This window comes from Cygnus olor, chromosome 5 (genome assembly GCF_009769625.2).
Source record: "Cygnus olor isolate bCygOlo1 chromosome 5, bCygOlo1.pri.v2, whole genome shotgun sequence".
In the NCBI taxonomy this organism is placed as follows: domain Eukaryota; kingdom Metazoa; phylum Chordata; class Aves; order Anseriformes; family Anatidae; genus Cygnus; species Cygnus olor.
Window position 1 is genome coordinate 7,658,978 of NC_049173.1, and position 23,737 is coordinate 7,682,714.

The 23,737-nt window shown below is 41.0% G+C and overlaps 1 protein-coding gene across 1 annotated transcript in view; it reads left to right on the forward strand.

The window, feature by feature from the left end:
• The window catches only part of SYNE2 (spectrin repeat containing nuclear envelope protein 2), a 189,253-nt gene that overhangs the window by 111,141 nt on the left and 54,375 nt on the right, over positions 1 to 23,737 (forward strand). The window contains 18 exon segments of the mRNA XM_040557776.1: positions 1,361 to 1,591; positions 5,379 to 5,546; positions 6,562 to 6,687; positions 7,198 to 7,310; positions 7,741 to 7,882; positions 8,826 to 8,957; positions 9,548 to 9,700; positions 9,967 to 10,176; positions 11,337 to 11,438; positions 12,499 to 12,618; positions 12,779 to 12,979; positions 14,500 to 14,673; positions 15,278 to 15,409; positions 17,432 to 17,628; positions 18,678 to 18,810; positions 19,748 to 19,930; positions 20,375 to 20,518; positions 22,204 to 22,380. Of these exon segments, the coding sequence (XP_040413710.1) occupies positions 1,361 to 1,591; positions 5,379 to 5,546; positions 6,562 to 6,687; positions 7,198 to 7,310; positions 7,741 to 7,882; positions 8,826 to 8,957; positions 9,548 to 9,700; positions 9,967 to 10,176; positions 11,337 to 11,438; positions 12,499 to 12,618; positions 12,779 to 12,979; positions 14,500 to 14,673; positions 15,278 to 15,409; positions 17,432 to 17,628; positions 18,678 to 18,810; positions 19,748 to 19,930; positions 20,375 to 20,518; positions 22,204 to 22,380 (2,838 nt within the window).

Consider the following 23,737-nt stretch of genomic DNA (forward strand, 5'->3'; position numbering starts at 1 on the left):
CATGAATGTATGATGTGTGCATGAAGCTGAACATAGTTACACCCGCACAGGTGTATTTAACTGATTTTTTTATTCAACTGATTTGACTGTATATCTGAGTCTCTATTTTTGTAAAGGAAGGGGATAAAGTTTACTGCAGTAACAGTGTCTGCCTGGGGAGGGGCAGAGCATACCGTAAGTGAAAACTAAATGCTTATGTACATGTGTATGTCATGCACAGTATTACAAATGTTTAAAGCTTGGTTATTTTTTGGCATTATCAAAACACATTTACTCTAGTGAACCAACATGTTTTACATGTCTTGTTGAAATAAAACAAACAAACAAAATATTCTGCTCTAACTGGCAAAATATTGACAATCTAAAACAAACAGGCTTGGAACTAGAGTCAGAAATTTCAGATGGAGGTTGAAGTAAACTGGTACTTCTTTTTATACCTTCAATCACATATACCTCAACAGACATACCTAGGCTGTTTCCAGGATCTGTACATTCAGATTTACTATGCTTAATGGCACTGTCATGAGATATCTGAGAGGTAAATAAGAAAAGTAATGATTAAATTAAGACATTGATAGCTGAAACAGTTCATGTTGGCTCTCTGATTTTCTGTCAAATCTCATTTTAACATGAAGGTTATGCACTACTTCTGACCATCTCATTTGCTTGTGTGTATGCTCTAGAGCCTTGGGAGTGTTACAGGTTTTGTAGTAGAGGCACTGTTCTTCACTGACTTACTAAGTATTTGCATGTGTTGAGGTATATACAGACCTGTATAACCTTCTAAGCAACTAATATCTGCAAGCACTTTAGACTTCTTATTATGGGAGTGTACACTACTGCTTCTTAAAGGAGTGCAAGTCAGAGGAAAGAATTACACAACATATACTTAAAATACAGATTTCTTTTTTGGTGTGACCTAGAGCCCAAATAAAGCACATTCATTCGACTGTTGGAACCAAATACATACAAGTGACTTCTAAGCGTTGCACAACAGCTTGCTTTGCAGCTGTAAACTGCAGCGCTTTTACATCTAACTCCCTCAGAAAAACATCTCTCCTCAGGGGAGAACTGGTTAATGGTGAGTCATCTCGCTTCCTGTGCGCCCAGGTATACCTGGGCAAATGCAAATCGCTGCCTGGAAACCTGTTGCACCAGATCCCAGGATCGCCTGGCTGCCAGTTTCCCTTTCTTTTTCTTTTATCTTTTTTTTTTTTTTTTTTAAATACTGGGAAGACGGTAACAGAGCTGGTTCTGAGCTCTGTGAATGTGAAAGTTAAACATTTCTCACTGGTAAGGGGTGGGGAAAGAAAGAAAGAAAAAGATAGATAACTGCTATTTTTCTTGTGCTTTGCTTCAGAGTGACACGCCTCCTGTCCTCAACGCCACCCGGTGCTCTCCAGGGAAAACAGGAGACTCGGAGGAAGCGGTGGATGGCAGTAGGCCTGAGCCGGAAACAATCCTCCAGGTGTGCCAGGCCCAGGTTGCCGAGCTGGAACAATGGCTAGACAAAACTAAGGTGTCCCTGGGGTCAGACCCCCAGACCCCCAAAATGCAGCAGATGGTGGAACTGCAGCTTGGTGATTGCCAGGTAAGACCGAGCAGTCAGTTTGCTGCTGCCATCCAAATGAGTCACCCTTCCCCGGGATTTGTGAATGCAGAAAAGCTACAGTTTACTGCTTTTCCTTCCCTGCTTAATCGGCTTCATTACACTGTGCACAAGACAGGTAACTGCTTGGCTTTAGTTTCAGGTGCAGCTTTCCAACAGCTTAGTTAAAATACCTGTTTTTAGGGCTGTACACAGTGGGATCTTTATGTATCTTGGGCATATAGGTAGAGCTCCAAGTGTTTTTAAATCTTTGTTTTTATTTAGTTTATTTTTGGAAATACGACTCAGAACAGTTTGAATCTTCGATCAAAAGGCAGGTTTTCATTGCCCTCTATCATGATTAATCTGCTAGAATAAAGGGTTTTGTTTTGTTTCGACATTTTCACTTTCGATTTCTGTTCGAATGATTTAAAGACCAATGTAAAATAACTTCTGAACTGCTAAGTCCTTATTTTACACTTTAGGCCCCCAAAGCTACCAGTGTAGGGGGAAAGGTAGAGATTTTTCCCTTGCCCACTCTGTGTGGCAGTGGTATGAGGAAGTACTACTATAGGTCTAGGGCAGCCTCTTGCCCCAGGTAGCCGCAGAAGGAAAGGAGTAGAATTACCTGTTGGTAGAAACGGATGGAGCAAAACAGAGCTGGAATGAGGGGCTGGAGTGGGTGGGAGTCCTGGCACAGCTGTTTTTCTCTGGCATGCAGATTAAAAGAAAATGTGCAGGCATGCCAATTTGGAGTTCCCTGTGGTGCCAGGATGATATACTGATCTGCTTCAAGATCTGAGCCTGCCTAAAGCAACCGGATTCACTCGCTGTAAAGGAGCCAGTAGCAAATTTTAAATTACTAGAAGATGTTTTCAGATATATTTTTGTTTGTTTTAATGGGGAATGAGTCCGTGCCAAGAAGTGCCTCTGGGTTTAGGCAGCCGGGTGCTTGGCTGCTGAACTCTGGGAATTAGGATGCTGAGTACACTAAGTAGCTGGCTGTATCTTGATCCCATTCAAGGTTCATGTCAGTGTAGGTTTTGATAGGGCAGTTGCAACCAGTAAAAACAAGCATGCCTCAGGCAACAGCAGGCCCTGCTGAATTCCTGCTGGGTTTTAACAGTTTGGCTGTGAACTTGTAGGGGGAGAAAGGAGGAAAAAACGTTTTTCTAACCTCGTCAAGATCTACAGACAAAAACGCCCGTTGCACAAAACAGGAGCAATCTCTAGATATAAACATAAGGTGTAAATCAGTTAATTTGTTGCAGTTGAGTCACCGTACCTGTCTCCTCATTCAACCTTCAAAACATGAGTTTAAAGTAATGCAGAGATTCAATCTGATTCACAGCAGGGTGAATCAACAGCCAGATCCCAACTTTTTACGGTGGTCTGGCTGACACATGGTAATGTTACTGTGTTTTGGTAATTTGGATTAGATGTTACAAAGAATTTCTTCACAAAGCAGGTAGTCAAGCATTGGAATGGGCAGCTCTGGAAAGTGGTGGAGTCCCCATACTTGAAGGTATTTAAGAGATGTGTGGACATGGCACTAAGGTACACAATTTGTTGATGGGGCACAGTAGGTCAGGTTGAGAATTAGACTTGATCTTGAAGGTCTTTTCCAACCTCAGTTCTATGATTATCTTGCAAGAGCTTACTCGATTTGTCCTGCTCCTCTGACACAGCCTATTCAAGGATTTTTATGATATCAGATCCAAAATACATGGTGATAAATTCAAAGGAAAAAGTTGTTTTCTCTGCACAGTGTTTGTCTGCTGGCTATGGCATTTGGGATGTGTATTAGTATCAGCCTTGGAGCCAAGCTAAATCTTAGAGCATGGAGTGTCTTGGGTTATTGTCTGGGAAGCTGTAAGAAATCATGTTGAAGTAGGTAAAGAAGTTACTTACTGTGTCCTTGCTGTGCTGGTGACTACTGTCCTCAGCTTGATTTGGCAATAGGGAATGCATGTTCCTCCTCTTAGTCACTTCACTAAAAGCCCAGTGGCATTTCAGGTAAAATAGTCACAGAAGTAGGTGTATTCTTAAACTAGGTTAACAGGTTATAAATTCATGCAGCTGAGACATGGACATGACGTTTTGCTGACTCTGTGTGGTGGTTTTACTCAGCTGAGCAGCTGAGCTCCACCACAGCCGCTCTCTCACTCCCCCTCCTCAAAGGGAAAGGGGGAGAAAATACGATGGAGAAGGTTCAAGGGTTGCGATAAGGAGATCACTCAACAATTATTGTCATGGGCAAAACAGACCCAGTGTAGGGAGATTAGAGAAATTTATTACCTAGTACTAACAAACTAGAGAGTAAGAAACAGAAAAAAATAACAAAACACAAAAAAACTAAAGTCACCTTCCCCCCATCCACCCTCTTCCACCTTCTCCCTCCGAGTGGCACAGGGGAACAGGCAATGGGAGCTGCGGTCAGTCCCTGATGCTTCATCTCCACCATGGTCACTCCCTGCCCCTGCTCCCCGTGGTGTCCCTCCCACGGGATGCCGTCTGTCCTGAACTGAGCCTGTGGGCTCCTCTCCACAGCTCCTGCGTGGGCTCCTCTCCATGGGCTGCAGCTCCAGCCCGGGGCCTGCTCCTGCAGGGGCTCTCCATGGGCCGCAGCCTCCTCCAGGCCACATCCACCTGCTCCACCAGGGGCTCCTCCACGGGCTGCAGCGTGGAGATCTGCTCCATGTGGGACCCATGGGTGCAGGGGGACAGCCTGCTCCACCAGGGGCCTCTCCATAGGCTGCAGGGGAACTGCTGCTTTGTGCCTGGAGCACCCCTTGCCCTCCTGCTGCACTGACCTTGGGGGCTGCAGGGCTACTTCTCACTCTCCCAGCTGCTTTTGCACAGCAGGTTTTTTTCCCTTCCTGAAATCTGCTCTCACAGAGGTGCAAACATTGCTTATTGGCTTGGCTCTGGGCAGCAGCGGGTCCTTTTTGGAGCCAGCTGAAACTGACCCTTATCTAACTTGGGGCAGCTTCTGAATTCTTCTCACAGAGGCCACCCATGCAGCCCTCTGCTACCAAAACCTTGCCACATACACCCACTACATTCTGTTGTGGAGGCAACAAGCTCCCTAAAGGGGGATAGAAAGGTAGAGTTAATTCCTTAAACCATCAAAGCAAGATTAGTGTGTAGTTTTTCAGTGCTAATGACCTGTCAACCTTCTGTCAATAGCCAAAATTGTTTTTAGAACAGGTGATGTTCTCCTTTGCAAGACTACACTTCCATACACTGGTAACATTGCCTCATAATTTGAGAACTGCCACCTTGCTTCTGGTTGATGGGGTTAGAATAAATTAAACTGACCCCACTGTGAACAATAGCTCAAGGATTTCCTTCTCACTTATCATAGTTTTGCATAGTTTTAGGTGTGCCTTAGACTCAGCCACGCAACTCGACCCTTCCAAGGGTGATGAAATCAGTCTGTGCACTACCTCCTTCACCATTTGGGTGTGTTGTCTTCTTGGTTCATTCAAATGTAGTCTATCATTTCTGCTTTCCTCTTTGATTACTTAGTGTCTGAGTTAGTATAACTTCCAGCAGAGGCTGTTGTTTGAAACAGTTTTGTCTTTAACATTGTATAAAATATACTTAATTGTTCAAAATAAAGAGAGACTATATAGAGAAAATCTAGGGGGGGTGCAGCTATTTCTATTTCTGCCTGTATGCTTCTATTCATTTCAGACAGGGTAAACGTAAGCACTGATTTCAGGACATTATCAGGAAAGGAGTGTTGTACTTTTAAGAACGAATAATTGACTCCTGTCTCTTCTAGGTGATGTTATCAGAGATTGAACAAAAGGTCCTTTCTTTACTGGAAGATTGTGGAAACAGTGCAGGTCACCAACAAGAGACAGAGGCTCTTTCTCTGAAGCTGAAGGAAGTGAAGTGCAATTTGGAAAAGGTCCAGATGATGCTTCAAGACAAATACAATGAAGAGCAGGTAAAGCATATGAATGCTATGCAGAGCAAGAATAAGAGTCATGGTGTTTTAATGTGCTATAGTAACAGAAGAAGAGTTGGAGCTCACCACATGAAGCAAGGAAGGGAGAAGAGTCAATCAGAAATGTCAGACTTGCTATTATTCCAGTTTGCACTGCTGTATAATTATTTGTAGTTTGCAGTAAGTAGTGGGATTTGTAACGAATCTTTGAGCAACATCTTTTCTTCTTTAAGTGCTCAGTTGGTTGAGATTTTGTGAGGAATATAGGAAAAGGATAAAAAGTTTGTAGGTTTTTTGTCCTTTATTTTTTTTAATGCCTTTGAAATGCCATGATGTTTGTTTGTAACAGTATCACAGCTGAGGCCTTAAAGTAGTAACTCGCTCTTTGAAGAAAAAGTAAGAGGCACAGGCAGTGACTCAGCCAACTTTCCAGTGCCATAGCCCCCCAGATAGATCCAGACAGGATTCCTGCAATGGTGGCAAAACAGGTTGTCCTGTGAACCCCTTCTGTGCTTGACCTCTTTGCTGAGTTTCCTAATGAATGAGACAGTAAATCCCAGCTTTAGAGCTAATTTGCACACTCTTGTGGAGTGCTGGAAGAGAACAATCTAAAAGGGAGCTGACAGGGCCCATGAGTGAGTTAGCACCGGTAAAGGCTTGTGTTGAAATATCTCCATGAACATAGGCAGAAAATCGAGGTGCATAAATTGCACATCCCTATAATTTGGTCGTACAATAAGAATGGAGAGTTAGCATCAATTAATTTGTCAACAGGAGAAACAAAACAAAGCCTTGTCACTGCCAGGAAGGGAAATATTAGGATTTTTGCAGCAGGTTAGAACATAGCAAACTTTCAATAAATGGAACTGTACAGATTTTTTTGCAAGAGTAGCAACCGTGTTTGCACTGCAGATTCTGTGTACAAGTGGTCCAGGCCACTTCTCCAGACTGCACCGGCAGGTTCTGCTCTCTCATCAAGTCTGGAAGCCTTCCCAGAATGGGTCTCTCTTTACAGATTCAAAACAGGGAAAGGACTGATCCAGAGTCCATCAACGTCCTGCACTCAAATGACTCCAGTGTGCCCCAGCTTGCCCTTGCTGAACAGCCATTCCTCCAGCACAATGGTTTCCAGTACCCACAGGTAATTCTTCTGTGGCTAATAGTTAGCCTGCTCTACATCTGCTGTGGCTTTAGGGGAAAGCAACATATATTACTTGCTGCAATTTTCAATGTGGGATCAAATCTTTCAAGGGCAGGTCACAGACACCCCTCTCCTCCAGTATTAGGAGAGTTCATGAGAATGGAGAAAGGCTTCCAACCCCTGAAATCACAGATTTTTTTGTCCAAAATGTCTGTTAATGTTAAAAAGCTGGATGGTACCCTTGCATAATTTGTTTCTGACTGAGGGGTTTTGGTTCTGAAACTTCATCTCAGGCTGTAATATATTCTGTAAAAATACACGTTTTTAGAAAACTGTTTGTTTGGTAATTTCATGTTTACATATAACCTGCTTGCTATTCTGATAGACGTATTCATATTTTCTTTGCTAAATGAATTCATGTAAAATGTGATTGGAAAAGCACAATCGTCATTTCAGAGTAATACAGTGCACACAATTGATTTTACTGTTCATTCTGTTCTCTGTTCACAGGATCTGAAAGTAAAAGCAGCTGAGCAGAAAAACCTTATTGACTTCATTGAATCGTGCGTGGAAAAAATGCAGCTACAGTTTGAGGACAGCATGACTCAGAAATTAGAACCAAGGTACAAAATAACAAAATCACTCCCCAGATTCAGTTATGTAAAACTGCCCAAACCAGCTGAAACTTTGCAGTGGCACCAGTGGTTCTTTGAAGGGACATGTGCCTTTAGATGAAAAATTTGCGGGAGCTGGGAGATTTCTGCAGTCACCAGTCTAGAGAAATGGAGTCTCATTTATGTGACAACCTCCTTGATACTGGGCTGACTTCAGTGTTCAGTCAGTCTTGATATCAGGCAGGACTTACACCTGCCATAAACTGAAGCATTCCCAATCAGGCAAGCTGGGTATCTCTGTTCTCTGACATGCACTTGGTTGCACTCTGGTTTGGGGGCATGAGCAATAGAAACTACTTTTATACAAGAAGTCTTACAAATCTAGTTTTGTTTATTCTACTTCAGTATTTGCCATTCTAATAATGTTTTCTGAATGCAGCAATGGAGAATCTGATCTAAAAAGCAAGCAGGCTGATCCCACCTTATCTCCAAAGGACCAAACGGATAATAAATGGCAATATTTACATCAAGAGCTGTCATCAAAGATGAAATCTCCTCTCTACCAGCTTGTAGAACCTCAGGTCTGTTTAACTTCAGTAAAACTCTCTTAACACTCTTTTTGCAGGCTGTTGGTTGTGTTGAAGATAGCAATTAGGATATCTTCCTGCATCATCATTTCATGTCCCTTCTTCATCAGATAACTGAAATCTGCAAGTGCTCTCCAGAGGAAATTGTTAATGCATACTATTTTCATTGTTGTCTTTTAATTTTACTTTGAGGTAGATAATGACTCTGGAGCTGTGACTATTAAGTATAGTGTGCGAGCATGTAGGTGAATTGTAGTTAACCTTCAGACCTGATGTTACCTGCTTGATTTTTTCAAGGGAACTAAGAGAGTTAGCCAGCAAGCTCCCAGCTGATTTTTGTGGATGTGGATCACGTCCCAGTTCTTGCAAGTGAGAACATTTTGGTCAAAACAAATCTCTGGCTTAAATTTTGTTCTTCAATTCACCATAACATTCTCTTTGACATATCAGAAGTTTTGCACTGCAACAAGAAAGTGCTATGTATTTATTTAGAACACACTGCAGAATTTTACTGTTTGGACAAAGTATAATTTCTTTTACTAGAGATTTTGTTCACATTCAATTAGAATGTCTAGATTCTCTGTTCTCAGAAATTACTGCATTACATGGAAGAACATTGATCACGTAAAAGGATGAATATCTGCTTTTATTCAGGCAAGACTTACGCTGCAGCAGGGCTGCCTTAATGCAAACCCCATCCTGTAGCCCTTAAAGGTGGGAACCAGAGGCACTTTTTTCAGTCATACTCCCATCAGGACATAGCCTAACCAATTCATTGTTTCTAGCAAAAAGGGAACCCTGCTATTCAAGTGCTTTATACTAATGCTTTGGAACCTTTATTTTAATGCTTTTTAAAAGCAGTGTTATGTAGTTGCCCATAGCCCAATCTTCATTTGAGCTGTTCACCTAATTGCAATGTTCTTTTTCCCAATATTAGATTACAACGAAACTGAACATGCTGCCCCGGGGCATGTTTGCTAGTGCAGGAACCCCAACTGTCGAAGAACTGAAAACTTACACTGTCCAGCTGGGAGACCTAAGCCAAGAAGCAAATGTGGTGCATGCACAGGTAAACATGGCATGTTCTAGCATTGCAAAAAACAAAGGGATTCTGGACACAAGACACTGTTTGGGCACTGAGAAATAAAGACAATCACTATTGCAAATGGGGCATAGTAGTAGTATATAGTAGTATAGCTTTTGTGTCAGTTATGGAGTATTATGTACAATCAGGGTAGCATTTTGAGAGGAAACATTTCAAGTTTCAACTATGATACTTCTGCTACCTGAATGCAAAGACATGCTAGTTTGGGTAATGATTATTCCTCAAACTGTGTTAAGTGAGGAGCCCGTGAATTGATTTCAGTAAATCTGCAGTATTGGAACTGACAATGCAGATTGTGTTGTGCCTGTTCCTGAGATCAGAGTTCTGTAAAACCGTAACCACTCCTAATGCACAGAGGGTCACTCTCAGCTTTGGCCTTAGCAGCTCTGAGTATTTCATGCATGTAACTGTCTCATCCAAGACTATCCCTCAGTATTTCATGAATTCCATTTTATTATTATTAGCTGACTAAACGTCTAACTTTATACAAGTGAACAAATCTTAGCTGTGTCTTGGGTGAAAGTACTGAAAACTTCTGACTTGCCTTTACACAGGATAATGTGGCAGAAGAAGTCTCTTCCAATTTGGACAGAAAATTGTTTGAGCTGCTTCTGGCGATCAGCCGGTGTTTGAATAATATGGAGGAGATGTTAAACACCTCAGTCCTCTCCACTGAAGAGGCAGCCATGCAGCAGGTTCTTTATGAGGTAACTTCCCTAGAGCATCTGGGCAAGGAGGAACCCCAGCAGATTTCTGTTAAAAAAAAAATATATATATATATATATGGCCTGACATTTCCTTTCTGTTTTACTGGTATTACTCAGGACTAATACAACCGGGCTCTTTGGTGCATAGATTTGGGCCTGTTGTCTTTTAACAACAATTAGCAGCTTGAATTCCAGTGCATTTTACAGACAAGACTCCTTGGACAGAGACCATTTTCACTCATGTTATCTTTATTCCAACCCTTTAGACTCTTTCTATCGAGCTGCAAAAACTTCACGCTGATTTGAGTGATAAAAAGGACGACCTTTTAAAGTCTATTACCTGCGCTGGTGGGAGCACAGATGTGTTCTGTGAGTGCTTTAGCAACTTGCAGGCACGGCTGGAACAAACTCAAGCTGCCACTGCTTTAAGGAGCAATTCAATGAAAGCTGGGCTGGATCACAATAGCAATTATCAGGTACTCCACTGCCAAATATACATCTTGTTTCACAGCACCTGTTAGACATGTCAGTGTTAATGCATTTGAGTTACAAATGAGCCATCTATAATGCTCTTTCTTTTTTTTCTTTTTTTGGTACTAAACAAACTTGGTCTCTTAAGAAGCAAATTTATTTTGCTGTTTACAGTGCTGACTGCCTTAGAGGCCTTGTTCACAGTAGAAAATTTGCATGCAGAGAGGATAGAAGTAACTCGGGATCCTATGTATGCTAATGTACAGGCTAAAGCAAGTTTCTGTGGGAAAGGATTAGGCTGGGGAGGGGTTTGTATATTCTTTCTGCTACTTTGTGGACTCAGGACTGATCAGAGTTAGTATGGTGCCATAAACTCTGTTGTTCACAGAATATTTATTATGAGGGACAAGCTTCTTCCCTCTTGGTGTAATGTCTGGCACTGAGCTGCTTATGGCTTTGCATTGGAGGTTGATTTAACTCTTGGTATTTTCTGTTCCTTGAGATTATGTGCCACAGTAACAGTAGCCATAGTTTTGTAAAGGTGCATTTCCTTTGTTGTTCTTCAGAAAAGCAGATAATGAAAAAAGTTTTCTATAGATTCTTGTGATGGACTAAATCTTCTAGCTATTGCTGAAAAATATTCAGATCAAGTATTCTTTCTGAAGAAAGGGAAGAATAACCTAGTCTTTGAAATACGGTTTCCACTGTTCATCAGAACTCCAGTATGCTCATCATCTGTAAGTCAGGCTAGCTCTGTGCTGTTGAATAATAAAATAAGTCCTTTGAAGAGCACTGGGATGTTGTCTCCAAACAGGAGCAGGGCTGGTCTTGCGATGTAGAATCCATTGAGTTCCATCAGTTGGCGGTAATGGGCTTATTTCCTCATTTTCAGAGGAGAAGAATTTGTTTCTCTATTAGTTTCACAGATCTTTACAGTCACAGAGGATCATTGTGACAGAGTAATCTCCTTTCTTATGCTTCACAGACCAGAGAATTTCCCTCTCTAAATTACTGCTTTGAGTCCTTAATGTGTATTTTTTGGTTTGTTTTTTAAAGAGCAAAAGTGCTTTTGCTGTAAGAGGTAGCCATTTTGTTTACTGTGTAATTTTGTCTATTCATTACTATACTCCTGATGTGTGATATACTTCTGATGTTTCTTTTGCAGAATGAAGTCAGACTACTCTATGATCAGTTAACTGAGAAAAAAGCTACTCTACAACAATGTTTGAATGCAATATGTGGCCATAATGTTTCTGAGCAGCTTCAGGTAATTTCATTCAAAGGAAAAGAAAAACTTACTAGCTAATGTTTCCAGATTTCTACAATTTACTAAGTTTCATATTTTCTAAAGTTTGAGTTTCACTTAGGTTTTAAGAATGGGGAAATGAGAGTTCAGTATTTGCTACCCCTTTTTTTCTTAGTACATCCCAGTCCATAGCTGGACCTAATTCCACTCCTTCTGGCAGCTGGAGTGGAGGAACCAGTCTCTCCACAACCTCTCGGAGCAAATACACCCCACACTATAGCAGGGAAGAGAAAAAGCTGCACAAAATACAGCACTTAACATGTTATGCCTTTTTATTTGCAAACCTCTAGCTTTTTGTCATGGGAATAGGACTGGAATATTTAAGTCCACTCATTAAGAGCACTTACGAGCACTTTATCTTAGTATGGCATTTGACCAGTTAAGATTTTCTGCAAAATTTGTAGGGGTTAGTAGAGAATTAAAAATGAGCAGACTGCATATCCTTCCCAGAATGGTCATGAGCCATCTATCTACTTGCTGGTGGAGCAAAGAGGGGTTCCCAAAACATTTTTGTTACAGGCTCATAACTGTGTTTACAGGCATGACTTTCTGCCAGGCTGAAAGCTATGCCCAGAACTTCTGAAGCCCCAGGTAGGAGCTGTTGCTTTAGGTATATCCTGTGAAATAACCACTCTTGGAAAAGGAATGCCAGCAGTACATAACTTCCCTTCATTCAGACAGAACTTGTGCCAGTCCATCTCTGACTGAATCTTTCCAATTCATGCAAGAAAATGGTATTTTCTGAGGCCATGATTCCTTTTAATGACTGCTGTAATGCATGTTGAATGTTGTACTGAGACACAAGACCTGGTTGTGTCATGTAAACCCAATGAGCTGTGTCATGAACAGTCTTGTCTTATTTAGCTCATAAACTTGTTAGATTACTGTATGTCATTGTCAATTTATGAAGTGGTCACACAGCAGAGATCCTGAAGATCCCCTGGATCTGCTGCACAGCTAGTGATAATGTAAAGTCTAGAACAGAACTCTTTCTAATACCTGATTTTGTCTTTAATTTCAGAAAACTGATGCCTGTGCTTTGGAGCTGCAAAACTTTGAGAACCAAGTAGCAAAATTGAGAGGCTATGGGGAAAGATTTCAGTTACCTATCACCTTAATCCAGGAAGTTTATAAATTAGAGGTAAAAACACAGTACAGTTTCCACTTATTCAGCAAGGTTTGATCTTTCTGTGCAAGGTATTTTTAGCATCAAAAGACTGATAGTTATTTTGCATTCTGGGAATGAGTGCTTGGTTTGTAAGATTCATTTCTGTCCGAACTAAACTATGTTCATGTTGTAGGATGTTTTGGATGACATGTGGAGGATTCTGAAAGCAAAGTATGTGGAGCTGAATTCCCCTTCCATCAGTGAGAACCAGTATGAGGACTTACTTCGTGGGTTTGCAGAGTTAGTTGCTATTGGACAAGAGAAGGTTGCACAAGATGCAAAGCAGCTAACGAAAAGCAGGGTGGCTCTACAGTCTCACCTGGAAAATCACAAGGTATGGGATGCTAATCACAGTAGTGCTCAGATCAGCATAGCAGGAGCATTATTTTCTGTGACTGGTTTCTCACAACTGTCATGGAGAAGAATAACTCATAGGAGAGGGACTGGAGTACCTGCAGAAAACGATGAAAAGCTTTCAGTTGACCAAAATGGGACCTCTCTAAGAAGGACAGTTTATTACAACTAGTTTTCTTAATAAATTAAGATTGGGATATCAGTTGTGCCAGTCTATTTAATACTACTGTTGTGGCTTACCTCAGAACATATTGATGTGTGATGAAAATGCATGTCCTTCTGACTTTTGGTAATGAGATTGCTGAATCTGCTGTCTAGCAACTGAAAGCTGGGGCTTTGCTTCCAGCATTCTGTGCCCTCATGATCTGATGGAGGAAACTTAGCTCTAACAGCTCTTTCCTGAAGGGAGGATAGTTTAGATCCTGCCCTTGGCAGTCTGGTGTCCCCTGTACCCAGCTGCTACATGTTTGATGGAAGATCCTAAGAATGCACCTGCATCCTCACTGTTCTGCTGCTTGGCAAAAAGCCCTGACCAATACTAATCACTGGGAGATGTCTCTGTCATGTCAATGTCTTGATTTAACTGCTTCACGTAGCTCAAGCTCCTTAAAGAATTGCTTCAGGATGCCAAGCACTGCAAATCACTACTCTGGAGTCATAGGAATGATGTTTTGTCATTTACTCAGAAATTGCCCTTAGCAGAGTAAAATGTTAGGAATTTATTTACAAAGGAAATCAAATATATAGAATGTATTTGCACTCCAAATTTACACACATTGATTTACAAAAATAAAAGAAAATAGCAAGAGTAATTTTTCCTGCCCTAGTTATCAAGACTTACCAGGATGCTCACAGGGTTACAGTCCTTAAGTGAAGTTCTTGTACTAGATATTAGTTCTTAGTTAAGGTCTTGATTGAAGGATATGATCTTGCATACTCAAAGATTTTTTTGTGGAAGAAAGTATCTTACTGAGATTCATCCCTTTCCTGGGGGCTCAGCTGAGCCATAACTAAATCAAACTGTTACCTTGCAGTTATCCCAAAATATTTATGTGCCCTACCTACTACTTCTGATCAAACCCTTGATGCTTGGAGTCATCTCCCATCTAACTGAAACAAACTGAATAACGGCTATCTGATGATGATGATAATTACCTCACACTACATTCAACTTGTGTATAGTTAAAACTTCCTTCATCATTTTCCTCCAGCATCTCTGTATTCCATATGAACTGAAGGTATAAATGTAGATCTTTTTTTTTTTTTTTTTTATAAATGTATAAATGAAAGTAATCTGTGCAACTCATCACTGGTTATTGACTGACTGTAAAATCATCAGTAACTGCCCATCTTGCGTTGATGCAGAGTTTGAGTAGAGGGTTCCTGTTCCCAGCTTTGAGAGGCCCTGAAGCTGGCTGCTCTTCTCAGTGAGTCTTCTCTACCTTCTCCATACTCCTGAATGATTTCTCTTAAAGAGCCGGCTTTAACTTGTTTTTTCAGGACTTTTTCCACAACCTCATGACCCACATGGCTTTCATGCAAGCATTTTCCGAGAAAGTGTCTCCCTCCATCCTACAGAAGAGAGAAAAATTCTGGGGAGAGCTGGTGAATGAAGTCAGATTGTTGGAGCAGAAGGCCAGTCAGTATGGTATACACTTAGAGAGCCTGTTAAAGGTAACGAACCAAAGAAACCCAGGGTAAAAGCTGGGGGGAAAGAGGAGACAGATTGAATATAGGGGAAGTCTTTCCATACCTGTGATTCTTTGGGTGGAAGTAGTTCTCCTTTCGTATCTCCATTGAATGGCAACTTGTTCTGTGTGTATCAGTAAACTGGCTATTTCTTTTAAAAAACTCTGAAAGCGGACATTTCAATCCATTACTCTGATGTGGGTGGGACTTTGACTTGCAGTAATTTTGGAGTGCCTGGGCTGACAGTAGAGCCTTTTAGGATGTAAAAATACAAGTACTGCTTAAAAATAAAATCTGAAAAATGATTTTAAAACACGCCTAAAGAATGAAAAATTAAGTATACCTCTTTAAAATTATAAATCTTGAAGATATTCATTGAATTATTTCATAGTTGCATTTTCTAAATATTGTGGTAAAATCACGTCTCACTTTAATATTTCCGTATTATTTCACATTTATCAGTTTACATGTTCTGTTTCATTGAAACAAGAGCTACTGATGCTAGAATAAGTATTAAGGTCTCAGTCTGATGTAGCAAAAATGCAGAGATAGATATGTGTTATATTAATGATACAACGTATTTTTTTAGGAATGGACAGAATTTGATGATGAATGCCTAGCTTTCAGTAAGGAGTTAGAGGCAGTTAACTCTACATTGCCATCTGTGAACTTGGTTGAAGAAACAGAAGAAAGATTAATAGAAAGGATTGCACTTCTCCAGGTATTGATGTGTCTGCCTGTCTGACTGGTTTTCTTAGTGGATCTTTAGGCCTAGAAAGAAAGATTAATTAGAAATGAGGAGATGCCAGTTTGCAGGGCACTGTTTCCTTGGTGTCCACGTCTGTGTGTGGATGCATGCTGAAAATTTCCATGTTCCTTTTAAAAGTAGTGAGGGATTGGGCAGCTAACTTCAGCCAGGGTCTGTAAGTTCATCTAAGTAGGAGTAATGACTATAGCTACTTTAGAACTTGGTCTTAAATGCAAATTTTTGGGAATGGTCTGTAAAGGCAGAGCAGCGTGAAAAGATGGCACACGGGCTACGAGTCACAAGGACAGCCAGGAGCTTTGGGGTGAACGCAGAGCCACTTCTCTGTAATTCAGGAATGATCTTCTTGCCATGTTGTAAAACCTGTGGAAGAGGAGAATCAAGCCAGTGCCTTCAAATATTTGTACACCCGGTTGCAATAGAAGGTCTACTGATTTTAACAGCTCCTTCTAAAATTCTGACTATTCAAAATGAAATATCCTGTTTTCCCTCTGACCAAAGAGAATAAATTCCTTTTGCAGAGAATGGCAAATAGGCTACTGGCTTGTTCCCAGCTGCATCTCTGATGGCAGAGCTATATCTTTATTTAGAATATCAAGTCCAGTTTGAAACATTTTATCTATCTTTGAAACATATAAAGATATAAAAACAATCTTTATGGTTGTTTTATAAAATTAAGAAGAAATAGTATTTGATAAAGTGATGTATCCTCAGAGTGATTTGCATTCTTCAGAGATTTGACCTTTTATGTCTTCAGAGGAACTAGTCTATTGGAAATTTTGGAATTACTGAGTCTTTGGGTCTATAATAAGTCCAGTTTGATATTTAGATTTATAGACTCTAAAGACAAAGAGAACTACTGTGATTTAATGTAGCTGACTGCATAAAAGAAATCACTGGATGTTCCCAGAGAATTCTGAGCTACAGTTTATCTTTTGAAATAAACCAGCAGTAGATAATGACAACCACAGTGGCCCTCTGGTGCTTTAGCTGCTTGTCACAGTGAGACGGGAGACATGTGATACTTGCATAGCCATTCATTGTGAAGTTGTTTGCTTTCCTTTGTTTCTTAAGTTCTTAACTAGCCCTTCACTCTTAAGTCTTTATTTTTCTTTAATGACATCAGAAACAAAGTAGTAAGGCTTTAGAAGATTCTTTTGGGATGACTCCCAGCAGTGGAGCTTTGCGGTTTCAAGGACAGAGCAGAATAAAATTCTCTGGAGTTTAATTCGTGTGAGACAATTGTCCCTATTAATAATAAATATTGTATAACCACTTCTGTCTGGAGAGAAGTGAGAAACTTGCGTATCATACAATTGCTCCTTTCTGCCTTCTCCCTAGGACTGATCTACTTCCTGTTTTTTTTTGTGTTTTTTTTTCCCTCTTCTTATTTCGACTTTCCAGTGAAGTGTAGTAATGGTAAAATGATGCTTTGTTTTTTTTCAGCTCTCTGAGCAATCCAGGCCACTCCTATGACTTTGACTTAACGTCTTCACTGTTCACTCTTCATTCTTCCCTACCACCATTATTCAGTAATTACCCCCAACAACTTCTTTCAAAACTTTGGCAATGTTTTAAAAATAGGATAGAGACAGAAGCCCTACTAAGAACAGGAGGGTAATAATTTTTGCTGGGGACAGTCATATGTTCAGACAATGCAGCCAGGTCTGATAGATATGGTTCATCCATAGCCTGAAGTTTACGTGTGTCAAAAAGGTACAGAAAATCATATCAATCGTTCTGATTAATGCATAAAATTATGTTGAGATCTCTTTTGATCTATCGAGAGGGAACTGAAAAAAATAAGCCATATCCCTTTTACATGTAATGAAGTACAGATTGCTTCATAATGGAAAACAAAATACATGGCAGAGGAAATGTGAGGTTAAGATGTTAGAACAAATGGTATGTATTCTGCTAGCCATGTTTTTGATTTTTAAAATGTTATTGTTTTGCAAACTTCCCATATTCTGATAGCAAATCAAAAGCAGTGTTGATGGAAAGCATGCCCGGCTATACCAGATGGTGAAAGAAGGGAAGAAATTGCTGATTGCAGTGAGCTGTCCAGAAATCACAAGTCAGATTCGGAAGCTGGAAGAGCAGTGGTTGTCCTTAACCAAAAAAATTGGCAATGAACTACACAGACTTCAAACATTACTCCAACTCTTGGTCAGGTGGGTTATAACTCAGAAAGCAATTTGAGGTATCAGCTAGAAATTGATTTGTAACCTTCTATAGTTGCATTTTCTAAATATTGATATAAAATTAATAAATGTTATACTGCCTTTCACTTAAAACTCAAAAAAAAAAAAAAGCAGTAGTGATCAGAAAAGTGGTATTGTATTACATAGCTGATCTTCTTGCACTCGCTTCACTTCCTATTTAGTTTTGTGGGAATGCTGTTTTGATTGCTATCATTGCAAAGTAAGTGTATCTAGGTGAGTTAGCTGCATCATGCTGCAGTTCCTATACTGAAAGTGTTAACAGAAGCTCTGACCATGCTGCCCTAAGCATTTTCGCTATGAATGCAAGTGAGCCTTTATTCCCATACAAAGGCATAGTGTGCCACTCCGCATGTACACTATTCCCCTTATAAACTCTCAAGACCTGGTAGAAATGCTGCCTCACCCTGCTGTTTTGAGCTCCCTGAAGGGGAAAGACCCAAGTATGCTCTGTGCTTTCACAAGGCCCAAGCCAACTGTCGGTGCAGTCCTGGCAGTTCAGGTGGAGGCAGTCTGGAGCTTTACAACCCCATCCACCAGGCGATGTACCAAGCACAGCTCTCCCTGCACCCAATCTGTGTGCTCTGAGCTCAGTCTGGCTGGATCAGTAGTGGAGATAGAGCGTTCCTGGATTTATTGGTCCTGCTGGGTATTCTATCTGCACTATATCTTGCAGTATGTGCAAGTGATTTTGACTACCAGCAAAACTGTTTTCACCCACGTGAGCTTGTCCTAACATCTGCTGGGTGAAAGAATATGGAAAGAGGATGTTTTCAGAAGGAGCAGACCAACTGAAAAGTGCTGCTAGGGACAGACTCTTGTGTATCTGCAGCAGAACTGCTGTGTTGCACATCAGCCCATGCTGGTGCTGTGCTCCTGTAAGAGTTATGTAGCTGCATAGGTGTCAGAATGCCTTCTCACAGAGAGAACAACTTGGAGGATGAGAAAGGTATCCCAGACTCAGATAGGAGATAAATGTGTGTTTTATTTTCTCCTTTTAGCTACAACAGAGACTCAGAGGAATTAATGAAATGGCTGGATTCTGCTCAGCAGAGAATGAATTTTTGGAAGGAACAGTCTCTCAGTGTGTCACAAGACCTTACCACCATCAGGGATAACATCAACAGCTTGTTTGTAAGTCTGTTATCCTACCAGGTTGAGATGATATAGCATGACTGCCAACGAAAATGACCATTTTTATTTTTGTTTTTATTTTATTTTTATTTTTATTGTATTTGCCATGACCTACCTAGAAGCTGCCTGCAGAATACGACACAGAATGGTTGCATGCCCCAAAGACACTCCATTACCTGGGTGGGGAACCGGGAGGATGGGAGGCCACAAAAAAACTTCTTTCAGATAGTTAGGCCAGCCAGAGTGCATAAATCAGAATGGGATCCTCTCATAGAGAGTTCCCAGTTGCAACATATCACAGCCCAGTCAGGATCTCTTATGCATGCGTAGCATAATAGCATGGTTTCCCTCTTGCTCCTGATACCAAATATCGGATACAGGAGTTCAGCCCAGCTGATGGGCCATTTACCAGCAGAGGTAGACTCAGGGAGCAGGAATGAAGTGGATAGGTCTGTGGGGTTGGTCAGCCAAAGTCAGGGAAGAGAAACCCTACAAAAAAGCAGATTCTGAATTGCATTTCATGTCTTTGCCTGCTCCCTGGTGCTGTGCTCCCCTCGTATGACTAGCCAGGAGGTTGAGCCCCAGTGTGAGACCTGACAGAGGGAGTCTTGCACAGTGGGAAAGCAAAGCATTGTGAAAGATGGACAGGTAGGTGTGAGCTGGACAGAGATTTGAGGACTGAGGTTGTGTGAAGTGGAGATGGTGATATTCCCAATCCCCATGGAGCAAGCAAGAGGTAGTATTCATCATTGTATCTAGATGAGCAGAAAAGGGCCTTACAGAACATGTTGAGTTTAGGTTTTCTGAACTTTACAAACTTGCTAAAATCCATTTGTTGAAACAGTTCATCCCGTGACTTGAAAACCTGGTTTGTCTTCTTTATTTAAATAGATGTATAAATATTTATCCTCTCTTAAAATTCTCCCATGCACCTCAGACATTCTCTAAGGAAGTTGATGAAAAATCTTCCCTGAAGTCATCTGTGGTGAGCACTGCCAACCAGCTCTTTCATGTGAAGCAAGCTGATACTGCAGCACTTAGGTCATCTTTGGCAAAGTTCGAGCAAAAATGGGGAGAACTGATTACGCAGCTCCCAGCTATCCAAGAAAAGCTTCACCAGGTGAGGAGAAACTGCTGCCATCTCTGAGTTCAAGCTAAATAATTTATTTAAAATGTTGCTACCAGCATTCAGTTGGCGGCTGTATAAGATCTGCAAAGCACCTCTTTCTTAATTAGCTGTCTTGCTTTCAGAATATCCCCAACATTATACTGCAGTTTAATTATTGCAGTGTTCTTCCTATGCTGTTATGCACATATCTATCATCTCTACAGTTTTATATGAAAGTCCATTATAATTAGAAATAGTTTTATTTCAAATTTCTGAGTTCTCTAACTTTTTTAAATTTAAGTCATATCCCCCTCTGGAGCACAGAGCTCACTTTCAAGTTCATACCCTGATAATTGCAATTATAATGTCTGAGCCCTCCTAAAAATACAGATGTCATCTTCCTTGATATTTCTAAGAAGCAGAATGTGGAGGATTCGTTATATGCTTTACCCCTAGCTTCAGATGGAAAAACTTTCTTCGCGGGAAGCTATTACTGAACTAATGACCTGGCTGGACCACGTGGAACAGAAGGGACACGAAGAACCAGTAAATTCACAAAGCAGTGCTGCCCATGTCAGAAGTCTCCTTCAGAAGTACAAGGTAAATGGGAAGCTGAAAGTCCAGGGTTAGCTTGTGACTCTTTTGCTGTCACAAGCATGGAAGCAGCCTATAGGCACTGTTATATCCTTACCCTTGCGCTCAGGAGGGTTCCTCAAACAGCCTCAAAGGTGCTTTAACATCTTCCATTATAAAACCCTTTTGTTTCCATGCCACACAAAATGCTGTCTGCCCTATGACATAGCTACTGCCAGCTGTGCTGTATTCTCTGTTTCCTCATTCCATCCCATCTGTCTCACTCATTCTCTCTCTTACATTCAGGTTACTAGATGTGTTGAGTAGGAAAACTTTGCTTACTTAAGAAGCTAGTCTCTGTATTTGTGCTGTGTTTTACTCTGCGTTTTCAACAAGGAATACCTCATAATTTTGGATCTACACAGTCAGCATCCATTTAGCCAGAGAACAAGGATTTTGAATATTATGTTTCATCAAAAGAAATAATCTGCTAGGAAAGAGAAATCAGATGAATGTCTCTGCAGAGATGCTGAAGCAGGCTGTTGGCTCTGTTTAGATGCTAAAGCTCTAATGGCAGAGGCTTATTGCTCCAACCACAGGAAGGGTTCAAGCCATTCTTGTACCTCTGTAGATGTACAGGAGCCGGACCTCAAGGCACAAATCCTACAGAGATCTGTTTTGCTCTGGCCTTGCAGAGCTACCAAATGATTCTCTGAACTTAGACTGTACAGCAGTTCCCAGCCTGTGATGGCTGTGGTTCTCAGATGCTTTTATACTGCACATAATGCAGGTGTATAATATACAAAAAGTATACATTTCTTTCAAAGTACCTTAGTTTAGCAGATATTTAGCTTTTTTTTTTCATTATCAGTTAGTTTTGGAAGTTGGAACATATTGAGGTTCTGCTTTTAACTGTTTGGATATTTAGAGATCAGTTTGTAGATGCGACTTCTGTACTTGTCAGCAATGTAGGGATGTACAGGGTCACAAATTCCCACAAGCAAGCAGCTAAGGCTGTACCTCTACTGTAGTTTTGCCTGGTGGATTTTTTGGGTACCACTAGATACAATGAAGAGCTCTTCCCTTCACCCATCTCCCTGCCCTAAAAGACCTTCAAAAAAATAAAAATGCATTCCTTTATGTTGTTTTCACTGTGTGCATAGTTTCTGGCTTGTCTCTACAGGCAAGGCCACTGCTACTGAAGGACACTTTCTTCCCAGGTATTCTGATATTTTGTTCTGATATCAGTTACTCTGATTAAGGAGCACAAGCTCTTATTGCACCATGCTTTTATGAGTCTCAGGAGCATAGAAAGGCCTTGGTGTTAGCCTAATCTGGACCCGTGGCAGTGTGATGGTATTGTCTAATGGATAAAATACTGGGTCTGGTACTCCTAGGTTTCATTCCTGCCCTGGCATTAGCTTCCTCTCATCTTGAGCTACCCATGTAATGGTAGTGATTTCCTGCAAAAGTTTCAGTGAATGGAAGTAGCTACACAAATATAGAAGGTAAAAATGGAGAATCATTCCTACAGCCGTGTCTGGTCAGATCCATTTCAGAAAAATAATTTAGGCCATGGATCAGAATAATAAGTTATGAGTGTCTCATAACTTTGCCTCGAAGCATCATTGGAACTGATCAGGTTAAAACTGCTGAACTAATTGTTTTATGTTTTTGTTTTGTTTTGTTTGTTTGTTTTTAAATACCTCCAGGAATATATGATGGAAATGAACTTTAAACAGTGGATGGTAGATTTTGTTAACCAGTCACTCCTGCAAATGAGCACTTGTGATGTGGAAAGTAAGCGGTACGAAAGGACGGAATTTGCTGAGTGTCTCGGAGAGATGAACTTGAGGTGGCACAGGCTGCAGGCTTCTATGAGCAGAAAGGTTGGATTGTATTTCATTGCTTTCTCTCTTGCAACTCTGATCTTGCCAGTGCCGGTGCTCTGTATTTGGCAAGTAGCATTTCTCCCTGAGTCTGAAAGCACTGTTGAACACAGTGAGGCTCCCTGTGCTCTCTGCTGTTTGGCCATCCTGCTGTCTCATGGGAAGCCTGTGGAGTAGTCTAGTGCATCAGCTACCAGGTAGTGTCCGAGTATCTAAAATTCTGTAAGGTCTGGGAGAGCAAACTCCCCTGTAAATTAAAAGAATGGAAAATAGACAAAATCTGGTCTTCAGGACAGCCTGGGATTTACCCCAGTTGTCTATATTAGGTGGAGAAAAATAGGTTTCTCAGATGAAGAAAATACAATCAGTGATGTGTCAACACATATAATGATAAAATTATGAAGAAGGAAGAATTCAGAGTAGTGTTTGCAGGGGAATCTCTTAGAGAAATCTGTTAAATTAAATGGAAGCTTTGGGGTGCTGTTAAAGTAGGGGCATTAAAAACTTCGTGGGAGAAAACACTGGGTGGTTTGTGGAATGGAGAGTAAACACTGGGTGGTTTGTGGAATGGAGAGTAAACTACACTGGTTCGTACAAACAGCCAGACCCTGCTTAGCAAGCACAGCACCAAAAAAGCAAACATCCCCTCCACATGCCATAGGATGGGAATGAGAAATACAGATCTGTTAAGCTACCACCCGTTTTCCTGTTGTAGCTGTTGGAATTGCCTAAAAAGTAATTATTAAGTTATGTTGACAGCCCTGTTCAGATGGAAATGTATGGCAGTGCTGGAAAAGGCACAGCCGGGGGTCTGTTCCCAGCCCTGCTCCATCCCTCGGGGGTCAGTGGAAACAGGTTGCTCTGTGTCTTTGTCCTCCTTCTGCAGTAATGAAAACCGCTTTCCCAGTGGGGTGCTTTGAAGATCAGCAGCTGATAGCCAAACTCAAGGTGCAGGCTAATTATAACAGTGCATCTTCTGTGTTTCTCTGTAGAAAATACATTTCTGGGAGTGCCTTTGCTCTGGTGAGGCTAGAAATAATCCATATATTCAGAATTAGATGCCAGTGCTTGGGTGCCCCAGTGCCTAGAAAAGCCAGTGTGACTCATGCAGCATGGAAAAGACTAGGGGAAGGGCAGCATTCAAAAATTCAAATGGAACCCTTGTACCATGTTCCTCTTTCATCTGTTCCTCTCCCAGGCTTACAGGACACTGGGAGAAGCTGCCCTCCCTGATGCAAAAACTGTTGTTCAAACAGAAAATTCCCATTTTTTTCTGACTCTGAAAGTCTTCCAGAAACATTTCCAAGTGGAAAATTCAGTTCCTGCACAATGATGACATTTCAGTTTTGTGGGAAAA